Source organism: Miniopterus schreibersii (genome assembly GCF_964146895.1).
Source record: "Miniopterus schreibersii genome assembly, chromosome: X".
Lineage (NCBI taxonomy): Eukaryota > Metazoa > Chordata > Mammalia > Chiroptera > Miniopteridae > Miniopterus > Miniopterus schreibersii.
The window spans coordinates 10,467,843-10,492,273 of NC_138104.1; the positions used below are offsets into that span (position 1 = coordinate 10,467,843).

General features: G+C 48.1%; 1 protein-coding gene across 2 annotated transcripts; it reads right to left on the bottom strand.

Annotated features, from left to right (window-relative positions):
• Window positions 1-9,422: 9,422 nt before the first annotated feature.
• RAB33A (RAB33A, member RAS oncogene family) lies at window positions 9,423-19,614 on the bottom strand. Of its 2 annotated transcripts, none has more exons than XM_081125896.1 (2): window positions 18,718-19,614; window positions 9,423-10,014 (listed from the first exon to the last, which is right to left on the bottom strand). In XM_081125896.1, exons 1-2 carry the CDS (start codon window positions 18,973-18,975, stop codon window positions 9,559-9,561), a joined length of 714 nt encoding a protein of 237 aa, XP_080982022.1. In that variant the 5' UTR covers window positions 18,976-19,614; the 3' UTR covers window positions 9,423-9,558. The 2 variants fall into 2 exon arrangements, with proteins under 2 accessions (XP_080982022.1, XP_080982023.1); XM_081125897.1 differs by having other exon boundaries at window positions 9,431-10,031; window positions 18,718-19,067.
• Between the last annotated feature and the right edge of the window lie 4,817 nt (window positions 19,615-24,431).

The window sequence follows — 24,431 nt, forward strand, 5'->3', positions numbered from 1 at the left end:
AGGGAGGAGTGGGGAGTGACTGCTTAATGGGTACGGGGTCTTTTGCCAGTGATGAAAATGTTTAGGAGCTAGATAGAGCTGGTGGTTACACTCCATTGTGAATGTACGAAATGCCACTGAATTGTTCGTTTTAAGATGGTATTTTTTCCTTTATATTGAATTTATTGGGGTAACACAGGTTAACAAAATTATACAGGTTTCAAGGTGCACAATTCCACAACGCTGAAATGGTTAATTTTATGGTATGTGAATCTTGTACCAAAAAAACTTAGCAGGCCCTGGCCAGGTAGCCCAGTTGGTTAGTGTCCCGCTACACCAAAGTTGCAGGTTCGACCCCGGTTGGGACACATACAAGAATGAAGTAATCATAGGGGGGGAAAGGGGACATCTGTAATACTTTCAACAATAAAGATAAATTTAAAAACTAATGAATGCATAAATAAGTGGAACAACAAAACGATGTCTGTGTGTGTGTCCCTCCCTCTTTCTCCCTCTCTAAAATCAATTTTAAAAACTAAGCAAACTAGTAACATGAAAACAACCTCCTTAACCTAACCTAATAATCTACAGCTAACAGGAGGAGGAAGGAAAAAGGGGGAGGACTTTGAAGGAGGATCATGCCCGACCCAAGGAATAGCAACAAGACTGACGGGGCTACAAAAGAACATGGGTTGGGGTGGGGGGATAGGAGAGAATATCACAGTATGGGGCCTGAGGGGCAATTGGACCACGTAATACAGGGCCTTAAAAGCCATTGTAAGGACTTGACTTTTATCCTGGGATAGCAAGCCATTAGTGGATTTTGAATAGATGTGTGTTTACACCTCAATGAAAAACAAAAATCTTTAAATGTTGTCTTAACAGAATCCGTGTAGCTGCTATCTTGAAAATAAGCTTCAGGGAACCAAGGGCCGAATGGAGGAGATCTGCTAGGAGACTATCGTGTTCATCCAGGTGGGAGATGATAGGGGTTTAAACCGCCGGAAAAACAAACCAAGGTTTAAATCCTGGTTTTGTATCTAGCCTCAAGTAAATCACCTACACTTGTCAGGCCTCGGCCTCCTTATCAGTGAAAGGTATGTAATGATAAGCCCCACAGATAATGCAATACAGATAGAAGGACCACAGATAATGTGTTAGATAGATAGATGATTGATTGATAGGCACATAGATAAATGTTGGTACTGGCCTGACAAGTAGACGCTCCAGTGCTGCCGCTTACACTACTCCCGCTAATGCTGGTGCTATTTCTGCTGCTGCCTCCACTGTTAGTGCTGTCACTGCTGTTTCTGTTCCTACTGCTGAGAGGAGACCCTGGAAAGGACACAGCAGTGGAATCTTCTCATTGACAGTTTCAGTGGCAATCCATCAGCACCGGGGTTATCCGGAACTTTGGCCTCTAGTTCCCAGGTCTTGCAGTACGTTCCTCCAGACTTCTGGGTAGATAGCATTTTATCACAGTGTTCCAGTTACATGGGGTATAATTCTCTAAAGTTGGAAATGAGCCTCGTTCTGGCTTTTTCTGCGTAAAGACTATGAAACGACGCTGCCTGTTGAAAACTAGTACAGAATCCACCCTGGCCGGTTTGGCTCAGTGGTTAGAGCGTTGGCCTGTGGACTGAAGGGTCCCTGGTTTGATGCCAGCCAAGGGCACGTACCTTGGTTGCAGGCTAGATCCCCGGCCACGGTCGGCGCCTGTGCAGGAGGCAACCAATCCATGTGTCTCTCTCACATCGATGTTTCTCTCTCTCTTCCACTCTCTCTGAAAAGCAATGGGAAAAATATCCTCAGGTAAGGATAAAAATTTTTTTAAGTACAGAATCCAGGACTTTATGCAGGACTTTATGACATTAGAATAGAAGGAATGTTTTAAGTTGTACACATTTCCTTTTCTTGAGAAAATATTGAGACTAGAATGGCATATTTCTATCTAGCAAATCTTCAGAGTCTCAGAGCATAAGAATCCTTGAGTAAATCAGTATCTCAAGCTGAGAAAACTAGGCTATTTAGCCAGTTGTCTATCGATTGAATCAAATGTCCTCAAGACCACAACTTGAAGTGATTTTTAAAAGTTGATTTAGTTGTCTTAGTGACTTTCAAGTGGCTTTATGGTCAAATGACCTCAGTTCTGAATAATTTAAGAGAAGAGTGTATTCAGCACAGCTTTATTTTTAAAACTGAATGATCAGGAAAAACCTGAATGGTCTTCCATATTCCTTTCTTCCTAGTGTCCTTTACATCAGGATCATTGAATGAAGTATAATATACAAATGTTTCTGTGAACAATAAACGATTTCATATGCACAACATTTCTTATTTTAAATCTTTTTAAAAATCACGTAAAGATGATTTGCAATCCCATTTTACAGATGAGCAAACTGAGGTCACTTGTAATTCTGAAAACACAATGGTATCAGGAAGTACTGACTTGTTTACCTTAGGGAAACATTGTCCTCCCTGTCCTAGTTTCAGTCAAACCTGAGCATTTTCTTAAATGGAAGATTTGCCATTTCAAAGCTGACTTCTGATCTGTAGACAAGTAAGCAATCCTTGTCCAGAGGCCTAAAACTTCATAGCTGGCTTAAAATACGTAGGGCCATCAAGCAGAGCTAGTGCATGATCACACTATTTTTGTTGTTCATGGGAACAGAGAACTGGAAAGGATCTTAGAGGTCATTTCTTCCCATCTCTCATGTAGTGCAAGAAGCCTTTGTAAAATACCTCTTTTTTAAAGGTTCCAATTGTTCAAGCTGGTCCATTCCTAGACTTCTCACCCCCTTGCCTTGGCCTCTCCTCCTAGGAGTACACTTTGCTCCCCAGGGGCCTACCCCCAGGTTCAGCCTGCACCTGAGCAAATAGTGATTTTATTAGCTTAAGCCCTGGCATCTGGCGTCAGCTGCCAGCAAATCTGCTCAGTCCTGAGCGCGGCAGAGGGAGAGCCCTCAGTCTCAAGCCCAGGAGCACATCTTCCTCTCAGGCTTGAGAGCAATAGAGAAGTTAGCGTTGTGGTCCTAGCTCTGCAGTGAGACAGACTGGGGTCATCCCTGCTCTGACGTTGGCCAGCGGGATGACGCTGGGCAAGCTGCTGTGGTCACTCTGTGCCTCAGGGGCTATTACGAGGATTAAGCATGATAGACCATGTTAAGCACATGACAGAGGACATAGCAGAGCATAGTAAACAATGTGAGCTGCCACGGATCACTGTCATTATTTCAGTTGGAGGTCTGAGGTTGGAAACTAGGCTAGGTCTGATACCATCTGCCCTATCTAATGATCTCTCTGGAAAGATAAGCAGGATCAAAATACCTGTGGTACCCCCCCCTTTATCTGAAGCATTGGGGTTTCCACCTGGGACCGGAGGGTAAGCGTCAAGCAATCCAGGTCCTCATCCCTACCTTCACCTGACACTTCCTCCAGTACTTCAAGAGTAAATGCAGTGGGTCCCAAGACATTTTATCACTGGGAAAGGGGTTAAGTACCAACCACAGTCACTTCAGGCCATGAGGTCCTTTTCTCAGTTTATTTCAACTGCATCCTGGCTTAGGGGAATCTTCCTTTTACCCCCGGTGGTCTCTCTTAAGACTCCAGGGTTACTTACCTACCCAGCTTCAAAGTCTGTGTCCCTCCCTGGGCAGGTGAGGTGCTTCTCAGTGTCCCCCCTCCCTCCCTGCTGCCATATTCACAGATTTCCCTTGGGAGAGTAAAGCCCCAGTGGTTGGGTGCAGGGAGCTTGCTTAGAAGAGCAACCTTTAACATGAGATCTACTCTCAACACATTTTAAACGTTCGTACCATAAAAAAAGGGGGTGACCCTGGCCGGTGTGGCTCAGTTGGTTGGTCATTGTCCCATGTACTGAAGGGTCACCGGTTTGATTCCTGGTCAGGGCACATGCCCAGGTTGCAGGCTTGATCCCCACATGGGGCGTGCAGGAGGCAGCCGATCAATGACTCTCATCATTGATGTTTCTCTCTCTCTCCCTCTCCCTCCTTCTCTCTCTAAATATCAATAAAAAATCTTTTTTAAAAAGGGGGTGGTACAAAGAAAGTTTTGGAAGCGATGGATATGTTTATTACCCTGACTGTGGTGATGGTTTCATCAGTACATGCATATGTGCAAACATCAAATTGTATAAATTAAATACGTTCGCTTTTTATGTATCAATTGTACCTCAATAAAACTGTGTTTTAAAATTTGTAACCTTACTAATTCTAGGTGTCTGAGTGCCCAAACTGGGACAGGATGATTAGCTCCTCCTGTACGCCCTTCCATCCCAGGAAATGGTCAGTACAAGTCAGAGAAACTCCTACTGGTGAACACCTTCCAAACTTCACTAATTTTACCAGCAGAGGGCATACCGCAGACATGCAATCTCCACTGAATTGTCTTGTGCCTTGTGTCCAGAGTGGTGCTCACAGTGTAGAGGAGTTTATATTCCGCATTAGCTCTTCACTTGTCTCTCATGGTTAAGAGGCTCTTGCCTACTAGTTTCAGACGAACAGCCTAGGACATTTGGTATGACTGGAAGGAATAGTTTTATTTCTCTAAGAAAGGATCTGCCTCACCAGGCTGGGCTTTCATAGTCACTCAGACCACTAGTTTTCAAGTTGTGGCTCAGGAAAGGTAGTTTCTTTTCTTTTCTTTTTTTAAAATTTATTGGCTTGAGAGAAAAAGGGAGGGAGGGAGGGAAGGAGGGAGGGAGGGAGGGAGGGAGGGAGGGAGGGAGGGAGGGAGGGAGGGAGGGAGGGAGGGACAGGGGCAGACCTGGGGGCACATTAGAATCAACTATGGACAAATTTTTAAAATGTTGCCAACTGGTTTCATGCTGTTGGCTGTGAAGCAGCATTTGGGAACCACTTATCTAGGGGAATCTCTGGGACCCCGTCTCAGTCTTGCTGCCCCAGCGTCAGCCCTTAGGGGCGTTGACAATCAAGGAGACTTGGGTTCAGAACATGGTTTGAAACCAGTGGCCATTCCTTCCAGAGAGAGCAAGGCCCTTCCCAATGAGGACAGAGGGATGGTGGGTAGAGGGAAGTCTCAATAAGGGAAGGCGGCAACTCTGTGCCCTCAGGTGTCACAGGAGAATAACTGGTCCCTTTTTGCATCTGTCACTCAAAATTGCTCAAAAAGAAGAAACTGGGCCTTGCTGTCCAGGGGGCTCTCAGCGTGCCTTCACATCCCCCATCCTCACCGCACACTCCCAGGATGGGCTGCAGTCAGCTTCACTGGGGGGTGGGCTTCTCCAGCTGTTCTGGGCTGGGTATCCCTCCTGGGCACTGCTCTAGCTGGTGGTGCTCAGCACAGCATCTGGCCTTGGGCTCGTTGACTGAAGGATCCTGCTAAGATAGTCGTCAGCTTGGCCAGAGCAAGCCCTCAGTCTGAATCTGGGGGCCTGAGCAAATGCACAGATATTGCAGAAGAGGCAGCTGTGGTGGAGGGGGGAGTGACAAGATCCTGTAGCCCCTAAGGCTGAGCAGCAGAGTCTGGCTGGCTGTGTGGTTCCCAGCTATTGTCCAAGGCAACGACATTTTAGGGACTCTTCTAGCCCAGAGCTGGCACTTCTCTCAGTCACCTGGGCTTCTTGCAGGTATCTGGTCAGGGCCATCCCATTCAAGGAGGAATGTCAGTCCTGGATATTGAATGGCCTGCTCACCAAATCCCATGGGTCAGGGGCACTGGCTGGAGTCAACCTGCAGCTTGGAACTAGCTGGAAAGACAGGTTGATATCAAACAAAGAACCTAGACTTGTAGTCAGATCTTGCTTCACCACTTACTACCCTGCACAAACCACTCACTCTTTCAGTGTATCCATGTTCTTACCTGTAAAATGGAAATCACCGTCCCTACCTAATAGGGGTGAAGAAGCATTGCATGAGCTAGTGAAAGAGTGTCACATGGGTTAGCACCAGGCCTGGCGCATAATAGGCATTCAAGTGTTCGTAGTTATTTACCCAGGTCCTGTCTCTGTAGCACTGGTGAAGACTCAAGGGTACAGGTCTGGAAAGTGAAGAGGAGCCATAGAGGAGAGCTTTTGGCCATCAAGGATCATTCATCATTCCAGAGACATAGCGAGGCTGAATGAGGAACCTGGAAGAGCCCTGCTTCCCTTGAATGCCCCTGTCCCTCGCCACCCTCATCCAGGGTGTCATGGTTCTCTGGCCTCAGGAGTCCCCTTCCTGTGGGTGCGCCCTGGCTACAGCCCGTTCCCAAGTCCTCTTGCTCAATCTGAGGGAGGCCTGAGCGCCATCGTGCCAACCATCTGGTGCCAGCAGGAAGTTCTGGGGCTGGGAGAGTGGGTGGAGCTCAGAGATTGTCAGGATTCCTGGGCCTCAATGGGGAGCCCGGGGACTTCTTGGCTGTCCCCCGGCACCTGAGGAAGAGTAATGTCATGGTGCAGGAAAGGACAGATTCAAGCAGGTGGGGCACAGAGAATAGAGGCAGGCAGGATTGGTGGGTGCCTGGTTTTCACAGCAAAACGACCAGAGCCTCAGCAGGACCCAAGGTGAAAATCCAGGAGAAGTTCTCAGTCTAGTTTTTAAGGTGGGGAACGGAAGCTGCAGCCCCGCGGCCCACATTCAGGAATCACCCAGGAAGGGGAGTCTATTCCTCTCAGAGGTGCTGTGAAAAGGGGAGGCTTTCCCGTCTTGCGGATCAGCAGGCCTGCTGAGTCTCTCCAAAGGTAACTGAGTCTAGATGATGCTGACCTTGCACTGGCTTCCCACTGCATTTAAATAAAACCCCTGCCCACCAGACCTGGCCTTACCTGCTTCCTGGCCTCATCTTCCACATTCTCTCCTTTTCTCGCTCAGCCACACTAGTTTTCTTTCTGTTCCTCAGCCACACCAACCTCACTTCTGCCTCAGGACCTTGGCATCTGCTGTTTCCTTTGCGTGGAGTTCTCTTCTCCCTGACTTCACAGTTGGTTGCTTGTCTCCATTCAGGTCTCAGTTTACATGTTATCTCTTCAGAGATGCCTTTTGTGACCACTCTAATGAATATGTTGCCCTCCCCCCACCTCCCTCATTCTCTATTCATTTACCCTGTTCTCTGGCCCTTAGAATCCTTATTACTCTCTCAAATGATCTCATTTATGTGTCTCATTTCTGGTTCAGTGTCTGTCTCCTTTACGAGAGCAGGATTTTATTTTGCTCACCTAAGTATCCCTAGGGCTTAGAACAGTGGCACGTAGTAGGTGCTCAGTAAAGGTTTGCTGAAAGGCGTCAGAGGCAATCCTGCTTAGAGGACTTGGAATGTCATCTTGACCTTGTTACAGCACAAAGGGGCCCTGTCCAAGACAGGTCAGGACCCAGACTGAAATGCACCCATTAGAATGGACAAGTAGCCCTGCCGGGCATGGCTCAGCGGTTGAGCATCGACCTAGGATCCAGGCGATCGGGGTTCAATTCCCGGTCAGGGCACATGCCCTGGTTGTGGGCTCGATCCCCAATGACTCTCTCATCATTGATGTTTCTGTCTGTCTGTCTGTCTCTCTCTCTCTCCTTTCCTCTCTCTGAAATCAATAAAGATATTTTTTAAAAAAAAGAACGGACAAGTATACGTTCAGCCACTGAGAGGTGACCCAGGTCACAAGGGCCAAATGACACCACAACAGCAGTTCATGTCCTAGGCAAGGAGCCAGCATATGAAGCCTGAGACAAGCCCCTTGTGCGCGCCACGGGGAGAAGCATAGCTGCAGGGGTTTCAGCAGGCAGTTCACCAACAGACCACAGGCTGGCTCTCAGCCCCTTTAGTGAGATTCAGGAGCTGGACAGGGAGGGGACAACTAGGCAGAAAATGGCACTGTGATACTAGGCAGACCCCAAAGACTGGGATACAGTCACAAGCCAAGTAATGCGAACCAGCCTGGGGGCTAGGCTGACACTGAGGCTGGGTGGGGGTGAGGCGGGGGATTAGCCAGTGTGGGAAGAAGAGGGTTGCAGGGACAACCTGGAAGGACCAAACAGGCTATTTGTTTGGGTGTGAAGTGCATCTGGGATGGATTACTCTTTGCTGGCAGGGGGCAGGGGGCAGACCTGCATTCACCTACCAGAGAAATGTTCTAAGGGGCTGTCTGCCTAAGACCATCTCCCCACAGACCTCTGGCAACAAAAGCACCTTAAAAAGCATCCCCAAGTAAAGAGATCTATCTACCTGGGGCTATTGTAGATATGCCCTTATAGCCATTTAGTTACTTTAACCTTTGGACAAGGGACTTTCACATACCTAGGACCAGCCACATAAAAAATACCTACAGGTCCCGGCCAGGCGTGGCTCAGCGGTTGAGCATCGACCTAAGATCCAGGAGATCGCGGCTCAGTTCCCGGTCAGGGCACATTTCCAGGTTTCGGGCTCGATCCTCAGTTGAGGGCATGCAGGAGGTAGCCAATCCATGACTCTCTCATCATTGATGTTTCTATCTCTCTCTCTCCCTCTCTTCTTCTCTCTGAAATCAATAAAATATATTTTAAAAAATACCTACAGGGTTCTTACTGGAGAGCCACCAAAACTCCCATTTAGCTCAAAAGGCAACAAACTGTCCTGCCTGGTGTGCAGACCTCCCCACGCTGGGCTCTCCCACTAAGGTTGCTCAGCTGTCAGTAAGCCAGACTCCTAGTTGTCCTATTCAGCCCTCAAGGTCGTTCCTGCCTCCTGACTTTGCCAATCCTCACCTCTTTAACAATCCAAACGTTACACTTTATTCAACATACAAAATAAGTCCAATTCTTTTTCAGTGACCCCTCCTTAATGTGGAGTACATACCGCTCTCAATTCCCATAGCACAACCACGCACTTGGTGATACAGTTGCCTCATTTTCGTTCCCAAGTAGTTTCAGTGTGTGTGATAGTCCCACAACTAGACCAAAGGACCTTTGAACACAGGGGATGAATCCTCTTCTTGTTAGGATTGCTCCATGGCACACAGCAAAGATCCAGGGGCATAACAGATATTTGTTAGCTTGAGCCCTAACCTCTCTAAGAAAGGGGGACAGAAACACTTTTGGTGTCAGACACTGCTTAGTGGAATATGGGAAGAAGGAGCTAACCATTTGGAAGCAACTGGGCCCGTTGGGCAACATATACTTTTCCTTTTTAAACTTTGGGAAATAAGGAGAGAGTAGTCTCCTCTAGGGAACCTAGGAAATACTGATGAGTCAACATCTTTCGAGTCTTCCCTATCTTATTGGCACTCTAGAAACCATATCTGGCCTGTATCCCACCCCTGCGGGTGTTTCTGCCCCCTGATGACCCTGAGTCAGACAATGAATTCGTCCTGAAGAAGTGACTCAATGAGCTCTTCAGGTGACATAGAAGGCTGATAGGGAATGTGCCTTGGCACAGACGTATCCTAGGAGGGCAAGCTGCCTCTTCTACTCATGAAAGTCAGAAACGTCTTCCCAGAGGAAAGCAAGACATGAAGGCATGCGGTAATCTATACAAATTTTATTTTAAATCAATTTGTATGGAAACAAGCAGGTGTCAGCGTTATGCAGGCACGGGAAAAAAAAAGGGAAAGAAAAAAAACCCTAGTGATAACTGATCTTGTATTTACACCATTTGGTTTCAACAGGGACAGGAAGTTTTACTGTTAGCTTCCTGTGGGAACTCCAGTTTCTGCACCTTCCCCTGCTGCCTCTCAGCATCACGATAGAGCAGGGATTTCTGCGCCTTCAATCGGCAAGCCAGGCACATGAAAATCGACTCCACGTTCTGGCTCTCTTTGGGGTCCTTGGCCGATGTCTCGAACAAGAGCATGTTGTGGGCATCGGCAAATTTCAGGGCTAAGTTGGAGGGCACCTGGATCTGTTCCGTCAAGTCACACTTGTTGCCCACAAGCACTTTCGGTACTAGCGGGGGCACGGCATGGCCGTTGCATTCTTGGATCCACATTTTGAGGTTGGTGAAGGATGTCATCTTGGTGACGTCATAGACAAAGACCACTGCATGCACGTTGCGGTAGTAATGCTCGACCATGCTTTTGCGGAAGCGTTCCTGGCCCGCTGTGTCCCACACCTGAACCTGAAAGATACAAAAACCCGTGTTTGGAGTCAGGAAAGGAAACATGAAGCGAGAAGAGAAAAGCTGGTGCTGTGGCATTATAAAATGGAGGTGACAAACCCTGACACAGGAAGTGGTTCTTTGACAGATTGGCAGAATGGACTTATGAACGTATAGAGAGATGCTTCTTGCAGGGTTTACAAAGTTTTTCTTAAGGTTTTTTTGTTGAAAAACTGGGATGTACATTGATCAACTTTTCGGAGGGCAACCTGGCAGTATTATCAAGAACCTTAACAATGTTCAAAACTCTTTGAGCTTATAATCTCACTTCCGAAAGTCTATACGAAAGCAACAGCAAATATGTGGTCAAAATTTTGTACAAAGGCCTTAATCACCATGTTATTTATAGTTTTAAAAAACAAGAAACAACCTAAGTGCTCAGTAGGAGAGGAATAGCTAAAGTTTATGTATATATCTATACAGTGGGTTATTATGCAGCCATTAAAATATTTTCAAAGAATAAATGGTAGAGGAAGTGTGCACAAAATATAAGTGAAAGCAGAATATGAACATTTTCATATGCTTTTGTCCCAATTATAAAAAATATTAAACTGCCCTAGCCTGCTTGGCTCAGTGGTTAGAGCATCGGCCTTTGGACTGAAGGGTCGTGGGTTCTGTTTCAGCCAAGGGCACGGACCTCGGTTGCAGGCTCCAGCCCCAGCCCTGGTCGGGGTGAGTGTGACAGGCAACCAATCGATGTGTCTCTCGCACATCAATGTTTCTCTCTCTCTCTCTCTCTCCCTTCCACTCTCTCTGAAAAGCAATGGGAAAAAAATATCCTTGGGTCAGGATTAAAAATATATACATTAAACATAGTCATATTCATAGGAAAGACTGGAAGTGTATACACCAGAACATTAATAATTATTTAAGGGCAGTAGGACTATAGGTGGCATTTATTTAGGTCTTTTTGTTGTTGTTGTATTTTCCAAATTTTCTACTATAAGCATTCATCACTTTGTTTTGGGATTTTGTTTTCATTTTGCTGGGTTTTTTTTTTTTTTTTTTGGATGACTTTTTAAAGAAAACAAAGTATTTAAATCTCAGCTTGTAGCTCAGTTTAAGTTCACTTCTTTGTTATGTAAAAGGTAATTTAGCTCACTGGATTTTTCTTCTGCATCTTACCTTTTGGGACAAAGGCCAAATTATGAAGGAAAAATGCTGATATAAGTAACATATACAAAGACACAACTCCCAAGGGACACTCTGGATTCGATATACATTCAGCCCAATCTATTTCCCTTTATACATCCAAAGTCTTGGACAAGAAAAATTCATACTCAGAATAATGGTCCCAAGGCCCTATACAATTCTCAGTTATCAAAGATAATTTTATTATGGCCACTAATTGACTACTATGGCTCTTAAAACTAAGTATAGCCTTTCTTTGGAGTTATCAGTCAGTCCGTATAATCTAGTAAATATAATTGAATCTCCTTGCTGAGTGAAGATCTTAAAAGGGCCCCAGAGTCATCATTCTAAACATCAATTTTCATTGTCCAAGCTCCCCTTCATTCCCTGTATGGACATGGCCACCACATGCCTTTCACACGACCTTCAGATTCATCCATTCTTTTTTTTTTAAATATGTTTTTATTGATTTCAGGGAGAGGAAGGGAAAGGGAGAGAGAGAGAAACATCAATGATGAGAGAGAATTATCGATCGGCTGCCTCCTGTATGCCCCTGACTGGGGAATCGAGCCCACAACCCGGGCATGTGCCCTGACCAGGAATCAAACCCCGATCTCCTGGTTCATGGGCTGACGCTCAACCACTGAGCCACACCAGCCAGGCAGATTCACCCATTCTTGTATCTCGATTTTCATGTCCCTAGGCCAGACTCTCCTCTCCTCACTTCTGGACTACAGTGAAGTTTTTGGATTCTAGATGTCTCTACTCCTGTGTATCCTGCATACTGCTTTCAAACTTGCCTTCCTAAATCCCTGCTTTTATCAGCATGTCATCCATCTCATCAGGAAATCATGTTAGCCTTCTTCTGCATCAAATGGAAAATTTTGTTGGCCATAATTCGACCTCACCCAACCTCATTTTAAACTGCTCAGCTACACCTGGTTCATTCCCTCCTCTGTACCGTTGGTCCTGCTAGTTCACCCGTGCCCTACAGAATCGGTTTCCCCCTCAGGACCCTACTCAGATCTCACCCATTCTTCAAGGCTTGGCTCAGGCCTCCACCATCTTCCTAAAACCTTCCCTAACGTCTCTTCAATTCTCTTTTCTTAGGTGTTTCTACTGCACTTTGAGTTCATACCACACCATTTAGAATATATTTGTTTGTTCTCTAGTTTGTTTTCTAGATGCCTTTGGCATCTCTCCAGCTAAACTGCAACCGTCTTTTTGTGCATCAGATCACTCGTCATTACAGTTGTCATCAATATTGTCATCATTATCAAAGAGCAGTATTGGCCTGAGCTACAGAAACTACAAGTAGCCTGGCATCCTAGATATCTGCCAGGGCGATTTCAGAGGGAATATTCAACTTTGGTAATGCACAAAAACTTAAGTCCTCGAAGCCTGATTGGCTTTGGCAAGCAGAGCCAGGAGAGATTTTCATTTCTTCCACCACTCTGGTGCTCCGAGCAGGAAGCAGGAGAAAGCAGGCCAGGAGAGGAATGGAGGTCAGTGGGAAGAGAGAAGATACAGCACAAGAATATCCTGATCCCCAACTCCCCGCCCCCCCATAGCCCTAACTCTTGCCTCTGAGTAAGGCTGAATCCCTACCAGCCCTCAGGCATGTGGCAGATGCTTTAACACCATGAGCCCAGGACTCTAAAAATACCTGCCACTAGCAGGAACGCGGGTGGGAGTGTGTGAGGTGTTTGGGGCTGAGTAGGTTGGCCGTTTGGCTTTTTTTTTTTTTTTTTTGGCTTCAAAATTGTGTGTACCACCCAAGCTGCCGGAACTGCAGGGAGGGCCCTCTCTGCTGGGGACCGACTTTGCCTCCAATGACGCGGGGAGCCTTGAAGCTTTTCTTTGGAGGCTCGGAATTTAAACTGGAGGCACTGCTTCCATTCTAGCTCATTAGAAACCCCATTCCAAATTCTTCGGGCCTCTGTGGTGAGAAGTGAGCCAAGAAGCAGGCTGCTCACAGCAGAAAATCGGAAGAACCATCGCAAAGGGAGAGCACAGCAGTCAGGCTCCCTGGACTCACAGCCACCTCATTTTTGTTTGGAGGTGGGACATCTCTCTTCTTCCCAGCACACTTATAGCACCTGGCCCAGGCCCGGCAGTGAAAGCACCTCCTTCCCCTTTTGCAGCTGGCACTCCTCTCATCCGTCCTTCATTTCCTGGGGGCACTGCATCCACGTGGTGGCCTGGGGCTGACACCTGCCCCTTAGCCATGTACATGCTCCTCAGATCCTCTTTTCTCTAAGGGCCAGTGGGGAGTAATGGAGTCAAACCAACTTGCGTGCAAAGCTCAGCCTAATCACGGACTACTAGCTGGGCATCCCAGGCAAGTAGCCTACTCTACCTTCAGCGTCCTCCCCTGGAAACAGGATGACCGCAGCAATCTTGTCGCGATGCCGTGAGGATTAGCATTCCTTGTAAGTACCTGGCGCAGTGCCTCATACACTCTCCCTTCCTCCCTGACCCGAAACCTCCCCCATCCGTCTGGCCCGACAAGTAACTGAGCAAGCACTGCTGAAACACAGTAGCAGCTTTGGCATGGGGAGGCCTGGCTTCTAGCTCCTTCGCTTAGTAGCTATTCGAATGACTAGGCAGATGAAAGAACACACGAGAAAGAGCTTTTGCAAAACATAAAGTGCTCTGCGAATGTCTGTTGTTGCCACTGTCTCGGAAGGCCCATCAGCCCTGCCCTGGTAGCACTGCTCCTTGGACAGGCTGGTTGTCATCCTGGAAAGTGCAGGAAGCTTGGCTTCTAGACCAGGAGATAGAGCCAAGGCAAAGGCAGTCATTGGGGAGGGGGAGGGGACAGGAATGCCAGCAACCTGCCTCGGGTGGCTGGGGGCAGGCCCAAAGTAACAGGAAGGCACAGGGTGGGGAGCTAGCAAAGATAAATCTAGCCTTTTTAACTATTTTCTTGGGGCTGCCGCTGCCTGAGCAAGCTTCAGCCAGTCCCCCACTCCCTGCACATGCTCAGAGCTGACATGGCTATTTCTTTTCCTTAGGGAACATATCTGGCCTCTTTCTATAGATGAGGCATGAATGTCCTTTGTTGGAGGCCAGCGGGGGAGAGTAGAAGTGGAAAAGGGGAGAAAAATACATCTGTAACCTTTGGAGGGTGCCCGAGTGGATGACGGGAAAAGTTTTAAACCAATCTTTTTTTTAACTAGCTGGACTGTCCCATCTGCGTCTAAGATCCACACGCAAGGCTGACCCAGAGATTGGCAAAAGGGGACAGAGACAAAGAGAAACTAACGCACAGCAAGCGAGGAAGCAAGGCAGACAGGGAGACACACAGATAGGTAATTAACCATTAAGCTAACTGGCAGAAGATGGAAGCTCAGGAGGCCTAAGGAAGACATGATGTCATTCTGACTGCAGGCAGCTTCTGAAGGAACACTTAGCTCAGCCTTTGTCCACTCGGTAATGTAACACAGAAAGGAGTTTTTCCAAGTGATCAGCAGAGGAAGAGATATCCACAGTCCTGGTTGGTTCCTGCCCCATAGCCACGGCTGACCTGTAGTTTGCCTGGTCAGGAGGGCTAGTGCTTGAGGGGGAACCAAACTAGGCAGGAGGGGGTGCTTCCATGAGAATTTACAAAGAATGGCTCCAAAAGTAGTTCTGAGTCTCCCCTCTAATACCTCCTTCATCCCAGCCCTCACACACTCCTAATTGGCATTTTCCAGGCTTTTAGTCTGAGACAGGCTCAGTATGATTTAGCTGGACCTATAGGAGACAGACCCATAATGATCATCACGGGAAGCTCCACCCTTTCTTTGGGGTTTGGGGCATGCCTCCACCAAGCCTGATGTCAGAAAGGACTGTCAGCATTTCCATATGATGTGTCTCTGTGTCCCTGTCACAGGTACCTACATGAGTTGCATGGACCATGGGACAAGCCCAGAGCAGGCATTTATATGGAAAGAGCACCGAAAGGGAAATTAGGAGACCTGAGTTGTAGGCCTGGTCCTCTGTGATCTTAGGCATGTCACTTTCCCTCTCTGAGCCTCAGTTTCCTATCTGTAAAATTTGGATGTTGGATTAGAGATTCTCTAAGGTCCCTTCCATCTCTGAATATTTTCTGATTCTCACAGCTAAGGTGAGACAGTCAAGGTACAAAAAGTAAAACCCAGGTACTCAGCTCAGCATCTGGGGTGCAGCTGAAGGAGACAACTTGAAGGACCCTGGGACTTAGTGCTACAACCCTGGACCCCTGGCCTAGAAGTGACCGCCAGGCTGGCTGCCTGGTACACCACCTCCCCCTGTGCACACTCCCCCTGGGCCAGATATTGCCCCCTAGAGTAGAGTGCAGCGGTAGAGAGCATGGGCTCTGAATCTAGGTTGAAATACTGACCCTGTCACAGGGAAAGCAAGATAATGAAATGGGGAAGTGCTTAGTTAGGCTCAAGGGTCAAAGACTGAAGCTCAGATCCATATACCTTTGGGTGAGTTATTTAGTCTCTCTAACTTTGATCTCCTTATCTATATATGGGAATGATGATAATAGTCCTAATTTCATCGGGTTGCAGTGAAGATCAAATGAGGCAGTGTATGTACAGTGTCCAGTATGGGCTCTTTGTTTATTCAAAAAGCAGGAGTTTATTATCATCATCATCATCATCATCATCATCTACTCACTGGAGGTTTTTTTGATGCTCATGTTAACTAGGGAACACTGGATTATAAATGTTATGATGGGGCCCGGCCGGCATGGTTCAGCGGTTGAGCATAACCTATGAACCAGGAGATCGCAGTTGGATTCCTGGTCAGGGCACATGCCCAGGTTGCAGGGCTTGATCCCCAGTGGGGGGCATGCAGGAGGCAGCCAGTCAGTGACTCTCTCTCATCATTGATGCTTCCCTTCCTTTCTCCCTTCCTCTCTCTGAAATCAATAGAGATATATTTTAAATAAATAAATAGATAGATAAATAAATAAATAAATAAATAAATAAATAAATAAATGTGATGGGGAGGAAGTGAAGACACATTGACTGGGGACACCAAATTGGGTTTCAAAGCCCTAGGGATGGCCCTGGTCATTAAGAGGGTAGTCTCAAATGTACTGAATCAGTCATCCCCCTACAGGGGTTGACATATATGCTGCCCTGGGGTACAGGGAGACAGCCCAGTAGAGGCCACACCCTACTCTTGGACTGAGAGAAGGGCTCACTGAGCCCTCTTTCCCACTCTCCTGTGAGAGTTGTCATTTGATAGCCTGACAGCTTTCTATTGCTGGCTGTGGTCTAGGGCCACCTCAGCCAGGCCCACAGACTTTTCTCTCTCCCCCAAAGGGAGAAGCCTTTGGCAGTCACCTCCTGGTGTGGTTTTGATACTTGTTCCTTGAGAAACTCCGGGCCAGCCAGAGTGTGGGGCCAAATCTATGGAGATCGTGTGCTCGCTGCCATGATCTGCCATCTTCCCACGGACATGCTGGGCTTCGCCTGCCGGCTTTGGCCCTGAGGTTGCAGCAGCTTTACAAGAGGCAGGGTTGCCATCTCGCCATTCCCATACCCCACCCTGAGATCCTTCAGAATCTGCCCTCAGAGAGCTCCTTCATGTCATAAGTGTCACAAGATTTTGCCCTCTTGAAGTATCATCTTCCCCTAAAAAGCCCGTATTGAACACTTCTCACGTGGTGTCCTGCTCAGCTCTGTTTCTAGTGAGTCACACTGTCACAGGCTCTGCCCCCTGGGAAAAAGTCCAGAATCTTTGGCAGAGGCTGTAAAATCCAGCTTGGCTAAGTACTGGGCTGTTGTAAGGGAAGGAATCTTTAAAAAATTTCCCCAAGGGCACTGGGTGGCGACCCTCTTCCAGTCGTTTGCACCTCCCACTTTCCACTTTCTAGTTTCCTCCTCCCTTCTCCCCCAGGCTCCCAAACACTTCCTTTTTCCCCCATGTAAATTGCAGGCAGACTAATTTCCCCTCTCTTAAATCCAGAGAGCTGTTTGGCTCAATGTGACACTTGATTTTAAACAGGCAGTAGCATTATATTTTAAGGGTCTTGAGGGTTTAAGAGCACATCTATAAGCATTTTCCTACTTTGGATTATTAAGGCATGCTTTAGAAATTCCAGGATCTTACAACTTTACATTAAAGAAGCTAGACACCCTAGAGCAAGTCCTAACCACACAACCGTCAACATGAAGCCCTGGGAATGGAGAAAGACAGATACCTACTTTGGCTTTAAAAAGGAAATGTAGCAATTCCCCCCAAAATGCAAGAGGTGAAAAAGGTCACTATTGCAAAACAGTGCCCCATCTTTCTGACCCCCGGCTCAGTTGTTTTTGAGAGCTCTTCCTTACCAGCCCTGAGCTGCCCATCTTCCTGACACATCTAGCGTCTTGGCCCGGTTTCTGAAGCCATTTTAAACCACTTTCATTTTAATAACCAAGGAGTTAAGAGTCTTGCAGAGTTTACAGTGTTTTTCATCATTTCCCCCAGTTACTAAGCCCTTCTCCCCACATCACTCTGAAGATGGGCCTTGTGTGGTCATTTGGGCTCTAGGACCAGCAGGAGGAAGATTTACCTTTACCTGACGGGGTCCGACCATAAGCTCCAGGAAAGGCCAGCTGTGGGTCTAGTGGAGTTGGTCTTCAGTGCACAGTGTCCTTTGAGGTGACTTTCCTACCCATAACCCTGCCCCTCTATGCTCCCCTGACACACGAAGCTGCCCTTGCCATGTCCTCTCTCCCTCTAGCCTCTGACATTGAGATATTGTTGTCCTACCGAGTTTCCACCTTTTCTGAACCAAACGTGAGTACAAACGGTCAGACAAGAATGTCTGTACTTAGCCCACTTCATAAACTAACGAGAAGGGAGGACCCGGGCACTTCCCTTGGCCCTGGTAAGTTGCTTGGCATCTTTACAAAGGCCTGCTGAAGACAATACCAACAGAATGAGCAACGGCGAATAAAGAAGCTGTCATTTGAGAAGGGCTGTTCCAAAAGAACAAGTTTTGTCTATTGTGAAGGGCTGGCGGGTGACCCTGTCTCAGTTTCTTTAAAAGGGGTCATGACTTTGTGCCAGAACCCCCCACTCCACCTCTATTCCATTTCAGCCCCACCGTTAACCATCAACTGTAATTTTCTATGGACTTCCATCCTTTCCTCCCCCCTCATGCCTTAACCAAAGTGGGGTTTTGCAGCCTATTGGAACCCAAGAGGTAGAGGAGACCTCAAGATATGTAAAGTGCTTTGGGATCCATCCCACAGACCAGGGCAGGTTCCCTCCTACCACCCTCTGCCCACAGGTGCCCTGCTCCTGACTCAGGGTCAAGGATGGGATTACACATGCTGTCCTGGTGGGAGCTGGCAGGCAGGGGCAGAGGGCATGAGTGCACCCACTCCCGCCTGCCCTACAAAGGGTGAGGTTGGAGCAGGGCGCTGAGAGACGCAAAAGGGGGTGAGGAGGTGCCAAGTGTCTTGGGCTCAGCAAGCAGGGACACAGCCATGCACCTGAGGCTTCACAACCGCTAGAGCCATGCCTCGGGCGAGGACCCCTCCCAGAGCCCATCCGGATCACCTTGATCTTCTCGCCCTCGATTTCCACCGTCTTCTCCCTGAAGTCCACGCCGATGGTGGCCTCAGTCTTGTCCGGGAAGGTCCCGCCGCAGAAGCGGAAGGTCAAGCAGGTCTTGCCCACGTTGGAGTCCCCAATCACGATGATCTTGAAGATGCGAATCTGCACGTACTGGTCCAGCGACGAGTCAAGCTCCAGGGACGCCAGGCCAGCGGGCGAAGCGGGTTGCAGGCTCCCATGGCCCAGGATGGGCTGTGCCATCTCCCCAGGACGGGACCAGACCGGGGCCCCAACCCCCCTCGAGGGCTCCACACAAAGAAAACGGCCCGTTAGTGCGCTCGAGGCGAGCAAGCTTTGTGCGTGTGTGTGAGTGTGTGTGTGTGTGTGTGCGTGTCCGTGAATGTGTGTCCGCGCGCGTGTGTGCGTGCGCCCGCACCGTGTGCGCGCGCGCAGGGGGTGCCTCTCACCCCAGCGCCCCCCCCTCCCCTCCAGCTCACCCTCCTCGCGGCGGCTCCGAGGCACCAACACAAAAGCCAGGCAGGGAAGGGAGAGATGGAAGAGGGAGCAGCCACGAGCCTTCTCCCTCCTTCTCCTCCTGCCTGTGCCCTAGGCCCGGACTCTTGGGCTGCGACCCCACCGCGCGCCCCGAGCGCGGCTGCGCCTGGGCCAGAGACCCTCCCCTGCCCGATCCCCAGGGACACTCCGCGGGGAGGAAGCCTGCGGAGGAAAGGGGGAGGGGAGAGCGGCACACACCAGCGGGACGGTCTTCCTTTCTCCTTGCCCCCATTTATTTTATAGGTCTCATGCTCCCCGCGCCCCCCTTTCTTGGAGCGTGCGGGGGTCAGCGGGCCAGGAGCGCAGCTAGGGAAGACAAAGAGCTGCACCCTAAGGCACCTCCGGAGCTCTTTGGCCTCGGAGCGACATTACTCCACTGGGCGGGGCGGGGGGGTGGCCTGCGGGGCGGAGACACCTCTTTCACCTCCGGGGCTCGGCGAGCAGAGCCGCGCCTCCGCCGCCCCCTCCCGAGCCTCGGGCTAGAGGGATGCTCTGTCTTATTGGGGAAGCAGGTGCACTCGGGAGCCGCGAAGAGGAGCCTGGGAGGGCGCTGCCGAGACACAGGACGCGCCACGGGCAGTGGAGGCCCGCGCAGCTGAGAGGAGGCAGCCGGGGGCCGCCGGTGCGCGCGTGAAGGGGGAGTTACTGTTGCTGTCACGGGCCTGCCAGATGTAGGGGGGCGCGTGCCAGGCGCCAACCTCCCCTCATCACACCACGAGCACCCATCCCCTGAATGTTCAGGAGAGCGGCTCCCATTGGCTGCCGCAGTCGGTTGTGTTTGGCCGGCCAATGGGGAAGGCCCGCCGTGGGAGAGGGCCAAGAGCGGGTAGGGGAAGGGGGGACCTAGCGGTGGCTGCTCCAGCAAAAGGGGACTTTGTTTCCGGGGCTAACCATTCCTGGCCCAGGTGGAGGGATCCTGGGACTAGGCATAAGCCTCACCGTGTCCCGCATTCCCGAGCGCCTCTATGTGATCAAAAGTCCTTCCCAAATGGTGGAGTTTCAGGAGAGATTGAAACCCCTAGGCGGGTTCACCCCTCTGCAATTGAATGTAGAAGAAAGTGGTTGGGTCTAATTTGCCGGAAGCCTAGATTATGCTTGGAAGATGATAAATGAACAGAACTTTCTTACGGTATTAGGGGGCAGCTTCCCAAAGCTTACTACGCATCACACATCTTGGTCAAGACCAGTATTCCCTCTCCTGAAAGGGATTTCAGGTTCAGAATTTGTCTGAAATAACTTCACTGAGGTACAATTTACATAAAGTGCACCCCTTTCGCATTTGCTGTTAAGACTCTATCCATCCTCCCACATAGTTCACGGGAGTAATATTGACATATGCCAGTGGCACCGAGGTGAGCTATTTGCTAATGTCATCAAGGTCAGGGATTCCAGCAACACACGTGAGTTGCCATCTTATTTGTATGTAAAGCTGAGTTGCAGATGAGACAAACGTGACTGAATCCACCCAATATGAGAAAAACAATTGAGTGCATCAGTGATAGGTCTGTGAGCAAGTCGAAATGCAATTGCTTGGCCAAATCCAGGTTACAGAAAATGTCTGGGAAGACGGGGCCTTCTAGTTAATAAGCTTTGTAGCTGAGTTAGCAGATATATTTATAACTAACTCTTAGCATATGTGTGGGTCACCCATTTCTAAACCCCTAGATTATGCTATTCAATATTAAAACCATCTCGAGGATTTAATCTTAGTTGGTGAAACCAAGGTCATCATTATGAATACCAATTCCCATTTTGTAGTGTGAATAGCAATCATCATTTTGTTTTGTTTTGTTTTTTGATTGGCTGATGTCTCGGTAATAGTTTTCTGCATTATTCTTCTCTGTATTTGAAACTAAATCTAATGATTATTATGGGGAGAGGTAACTATTAATTAGGCATATCCAATAGGTAGAGTGGAAAGAAGCTTTGCCAATTCATAGCCAGAAGTAATGCTAACTTCCTGAGAGATATAAAAAATTAAATCCACATAATAAGATTATTTAGATGTATGCTTCCAGCAAAAACTTGTAACTGAGTCTGAGAGTTCACATTATATTTGTAAGGTAGAAACTCTAATAAAAAGTGTTTGTTACCTCTGTGGGGTGATATTGGTGAATTTCCAATTATATTTCTGGAGTTAGTTTGATGTGTGTATGTTACTTTTGCAAAAAAAAGTGATGAAATATAATTTTAAATTAAAAGGACAAGAAAGCTACCTCATTGCACAAATTAAAAGTGCTCTACAATTGCCCTGGCCAGTGTGGCTCAGTGTTTAGAGTCAGCTCTAGAGCACCAAAGGGTCTCAGGTTTGATTTCTAGTCAAGGGCATGCACCTGGGTTGCAGGTTTGCTTCGGGCCCAGTCAGGACACATGCAGGAGGCAACCAATCAATGAGTCTCTCTCACATCCTGGTTTCTCTTTCTCTCTCTCCCCCCCTTCCTTCCCTTCCCTCCCTCCATTCCACTCTCTCTAAAAACATCAATGGAAAAAATATCCTCAGGTGAGGATAAACAAAATAACAAAAAAGTGCTCTACTATGCCTTTTCTTTGTTAATTGCGCATCATTAAATAATTGTCTTTCAAAGATACCTGGTTGTTTCCATAGGTACCTTATCATCACGATTTTGACAGTATTTTCCAAAGCCTCTTTCACAAACAGATATGATTATCTTTTTATTTAGTCAATCCATATTTACTACAGGCTTTTAGAAATAAATATCAATATCTGTAAGGCCTTTAAAATATTAAAAAATATAGAAATAATTTTTACCTCACTGTAGTTTATATTTTCAATATTTATCCCCCAAAGCAGCCCTGGCTGGTGTGGCTGGGTTGGTTGGGCGTCATCCCGTGTACAGAGGGGTTGCCAGTTTGATTCTGGGTCAGGACACGTGCCTGGGCTGCTGGCTCATCCCCGGTGGGGTGTGGAGGGGAGGCAGCCTATGGATATTGATAGATGTTTCCTCTTGCATTGATGTTTCTTTCTCTCTCCCCTCTCCCTTCCTGCCCCTAAAAATCAATAAAAAAATCTATTTTAAAAAGTCACTCATTCCTGTACTTCTGAACACCCATTATTCTATTTTTTTAAATTTAACTTTATTTTTATTGTTGACTCTATTACAGATGCCACCCATTTTCCCCACCTTTGCCTCCTTCCACCCTGCCCAGGCCCCCAAGGCCTTCACCACTTTATTGTCTGTGTCAACAAGCTATGCATATATGCATATACATTCTTTGGTTGATCTCTTCTCGATGTCCCCACCCCTGCCCCTCCTGAACATTATTCTTAATGAGTAAGGGAACTGGATCGTTTTTACCCAGTAAAGACTGTTTCCTGAGTCAAACTTCCTAAAACAATGCCTTTGTAATTTCACCCTCTATCCCTATTTTACTAAAAAGACAATGATAATGTCATCACCTACAAGATCAGGGACAAGCCCTAGCTGGTTTTGCTCAGTGGTTAGAGCGTCGGCCCCATGACTGAAGGGTCCCGGGTTCAATTCCCCCCAAGGGCACGTGCCTGGCTTGCAGGCTCGATATCCATGTGTGTCTCTTACACATCGATGTTTTTAACTCTCTTTCTCTCCCTTCCACTCTCTCTCTCCAAAAAGCAACAGAAAAAATATCCTCCGGTGATTAAAAAAAACAACAAAAAGATCAGGGACAAACTCTTTGGCTTGTTCAAATCTGGCCCCACCTTATTAACCTGTCCTTATTTACTTCCTAGTATGTACTCTCTGCCATTGTCTCCTGAAAATGTGCTGGGTTTTGTTTCTATTATACCTCCAAGCCTTTTCGTTTAAATAGCATGGTGCTTTCTCTAAGATACGTTAGAAATATTAGCTCATTTACTCTTCATATCAACCCTGTGAGATTGGAAGATGAGGAAAGTGAGGCATAGTTAAGTGACATGCCCAAGTGGCAGAGCCAGGATTTACCCTGGGGCAGACTGCATCCAGAGTTAACAATGTGCAGCCACTAAAAATATTACCTTTGGTCCCAATGTATTCACCACCTGAAATATCATTCCTCCTCTTCCACTATTTGAATTTTACTACTCACCCTTCAAGACAGGCTCAAGTAACACTTCTTGCATGAAGTCCTTCCTTAGCTATCCCATCACATACTCTCTTCTCTTGCTCGGGCACTACACCACATTTTAATTTTTTTAAATGACCAGTTTATGTCATCTCCCCAACTAGACAGTGACCACTTCCTATACTTTTCATAAACCGCTAGAGCCCCCTGCATAGTATAGGCCAAGTGGCAAGTGCTCAATAAGTACTTGTTGAATGAATATGTAACCCCAAACTCTGAAAAAGGCATATGGTATGTTTTGCATACAGCCAAAATTGTATTTCCAATTCAGCTTACATTTGGTAGGGTCAAAACACCTATTTATACTCAGGCCTCACACCGGACTCTCCCCCTCCCCCAACTCTAAAAGTCCCGTTTAGGAAATCTCTCCCGGAGTGCCTGTGAAGCACCAACGCTTTTTGCCAGCATCCTGCTCTCAAGCACCAAAGATTAACAGCAGGAGGCTATCCGCAGCTCCCGATACGGTATCTAGGAATCAGAATTGCACAAAACAAAAGCGATACGGGGGGAGAGTGAGCGGAATGAATACCTGCCCCGGAAACGGGGGTTGGGTGGGAAAGTGCCAGCAATTTGTAAAAGATCACTCTGAAACTGGGAAGCCGGGAGCCCCAGCTCGGACCTACGGTAGGACTGGAAGTGGAGTCAGGCCAGAGAGTCCGGAAGGTTTCCGAACTAGTGGCTCGTGGTCTAAAACAAAAGAAGAAAACTCAGTGCTGGGGCCACGCTTTGTGACGTGCTGTTACCACTTCCCTCTATCAACACGGCGGCAGCACCAGGCACGACAGCCAGGCAAAGCGGCCCCACGGGTCCCACCCCGGACACCCTTCTGATCCCGCTCTGCTGACCGCACCACCACCAACCCGCCAAACGTCCAAGCGAGTCGGGCAGCCGGGACTTGGCAAGCGCGTGGGCACCTAGGCGCGTGCGCAAATCATCTCACGTGTGAGCCAATCACAATGCGGCGCCGAGTGCTGCGCCTGCGCAGTAGGCCTCGCGTCGCACCCCCCCCCCCCCCCCCCCAGCCCGCTCTTGCCGGGCTGGTGAACCGGCCAATGCCCACTCGG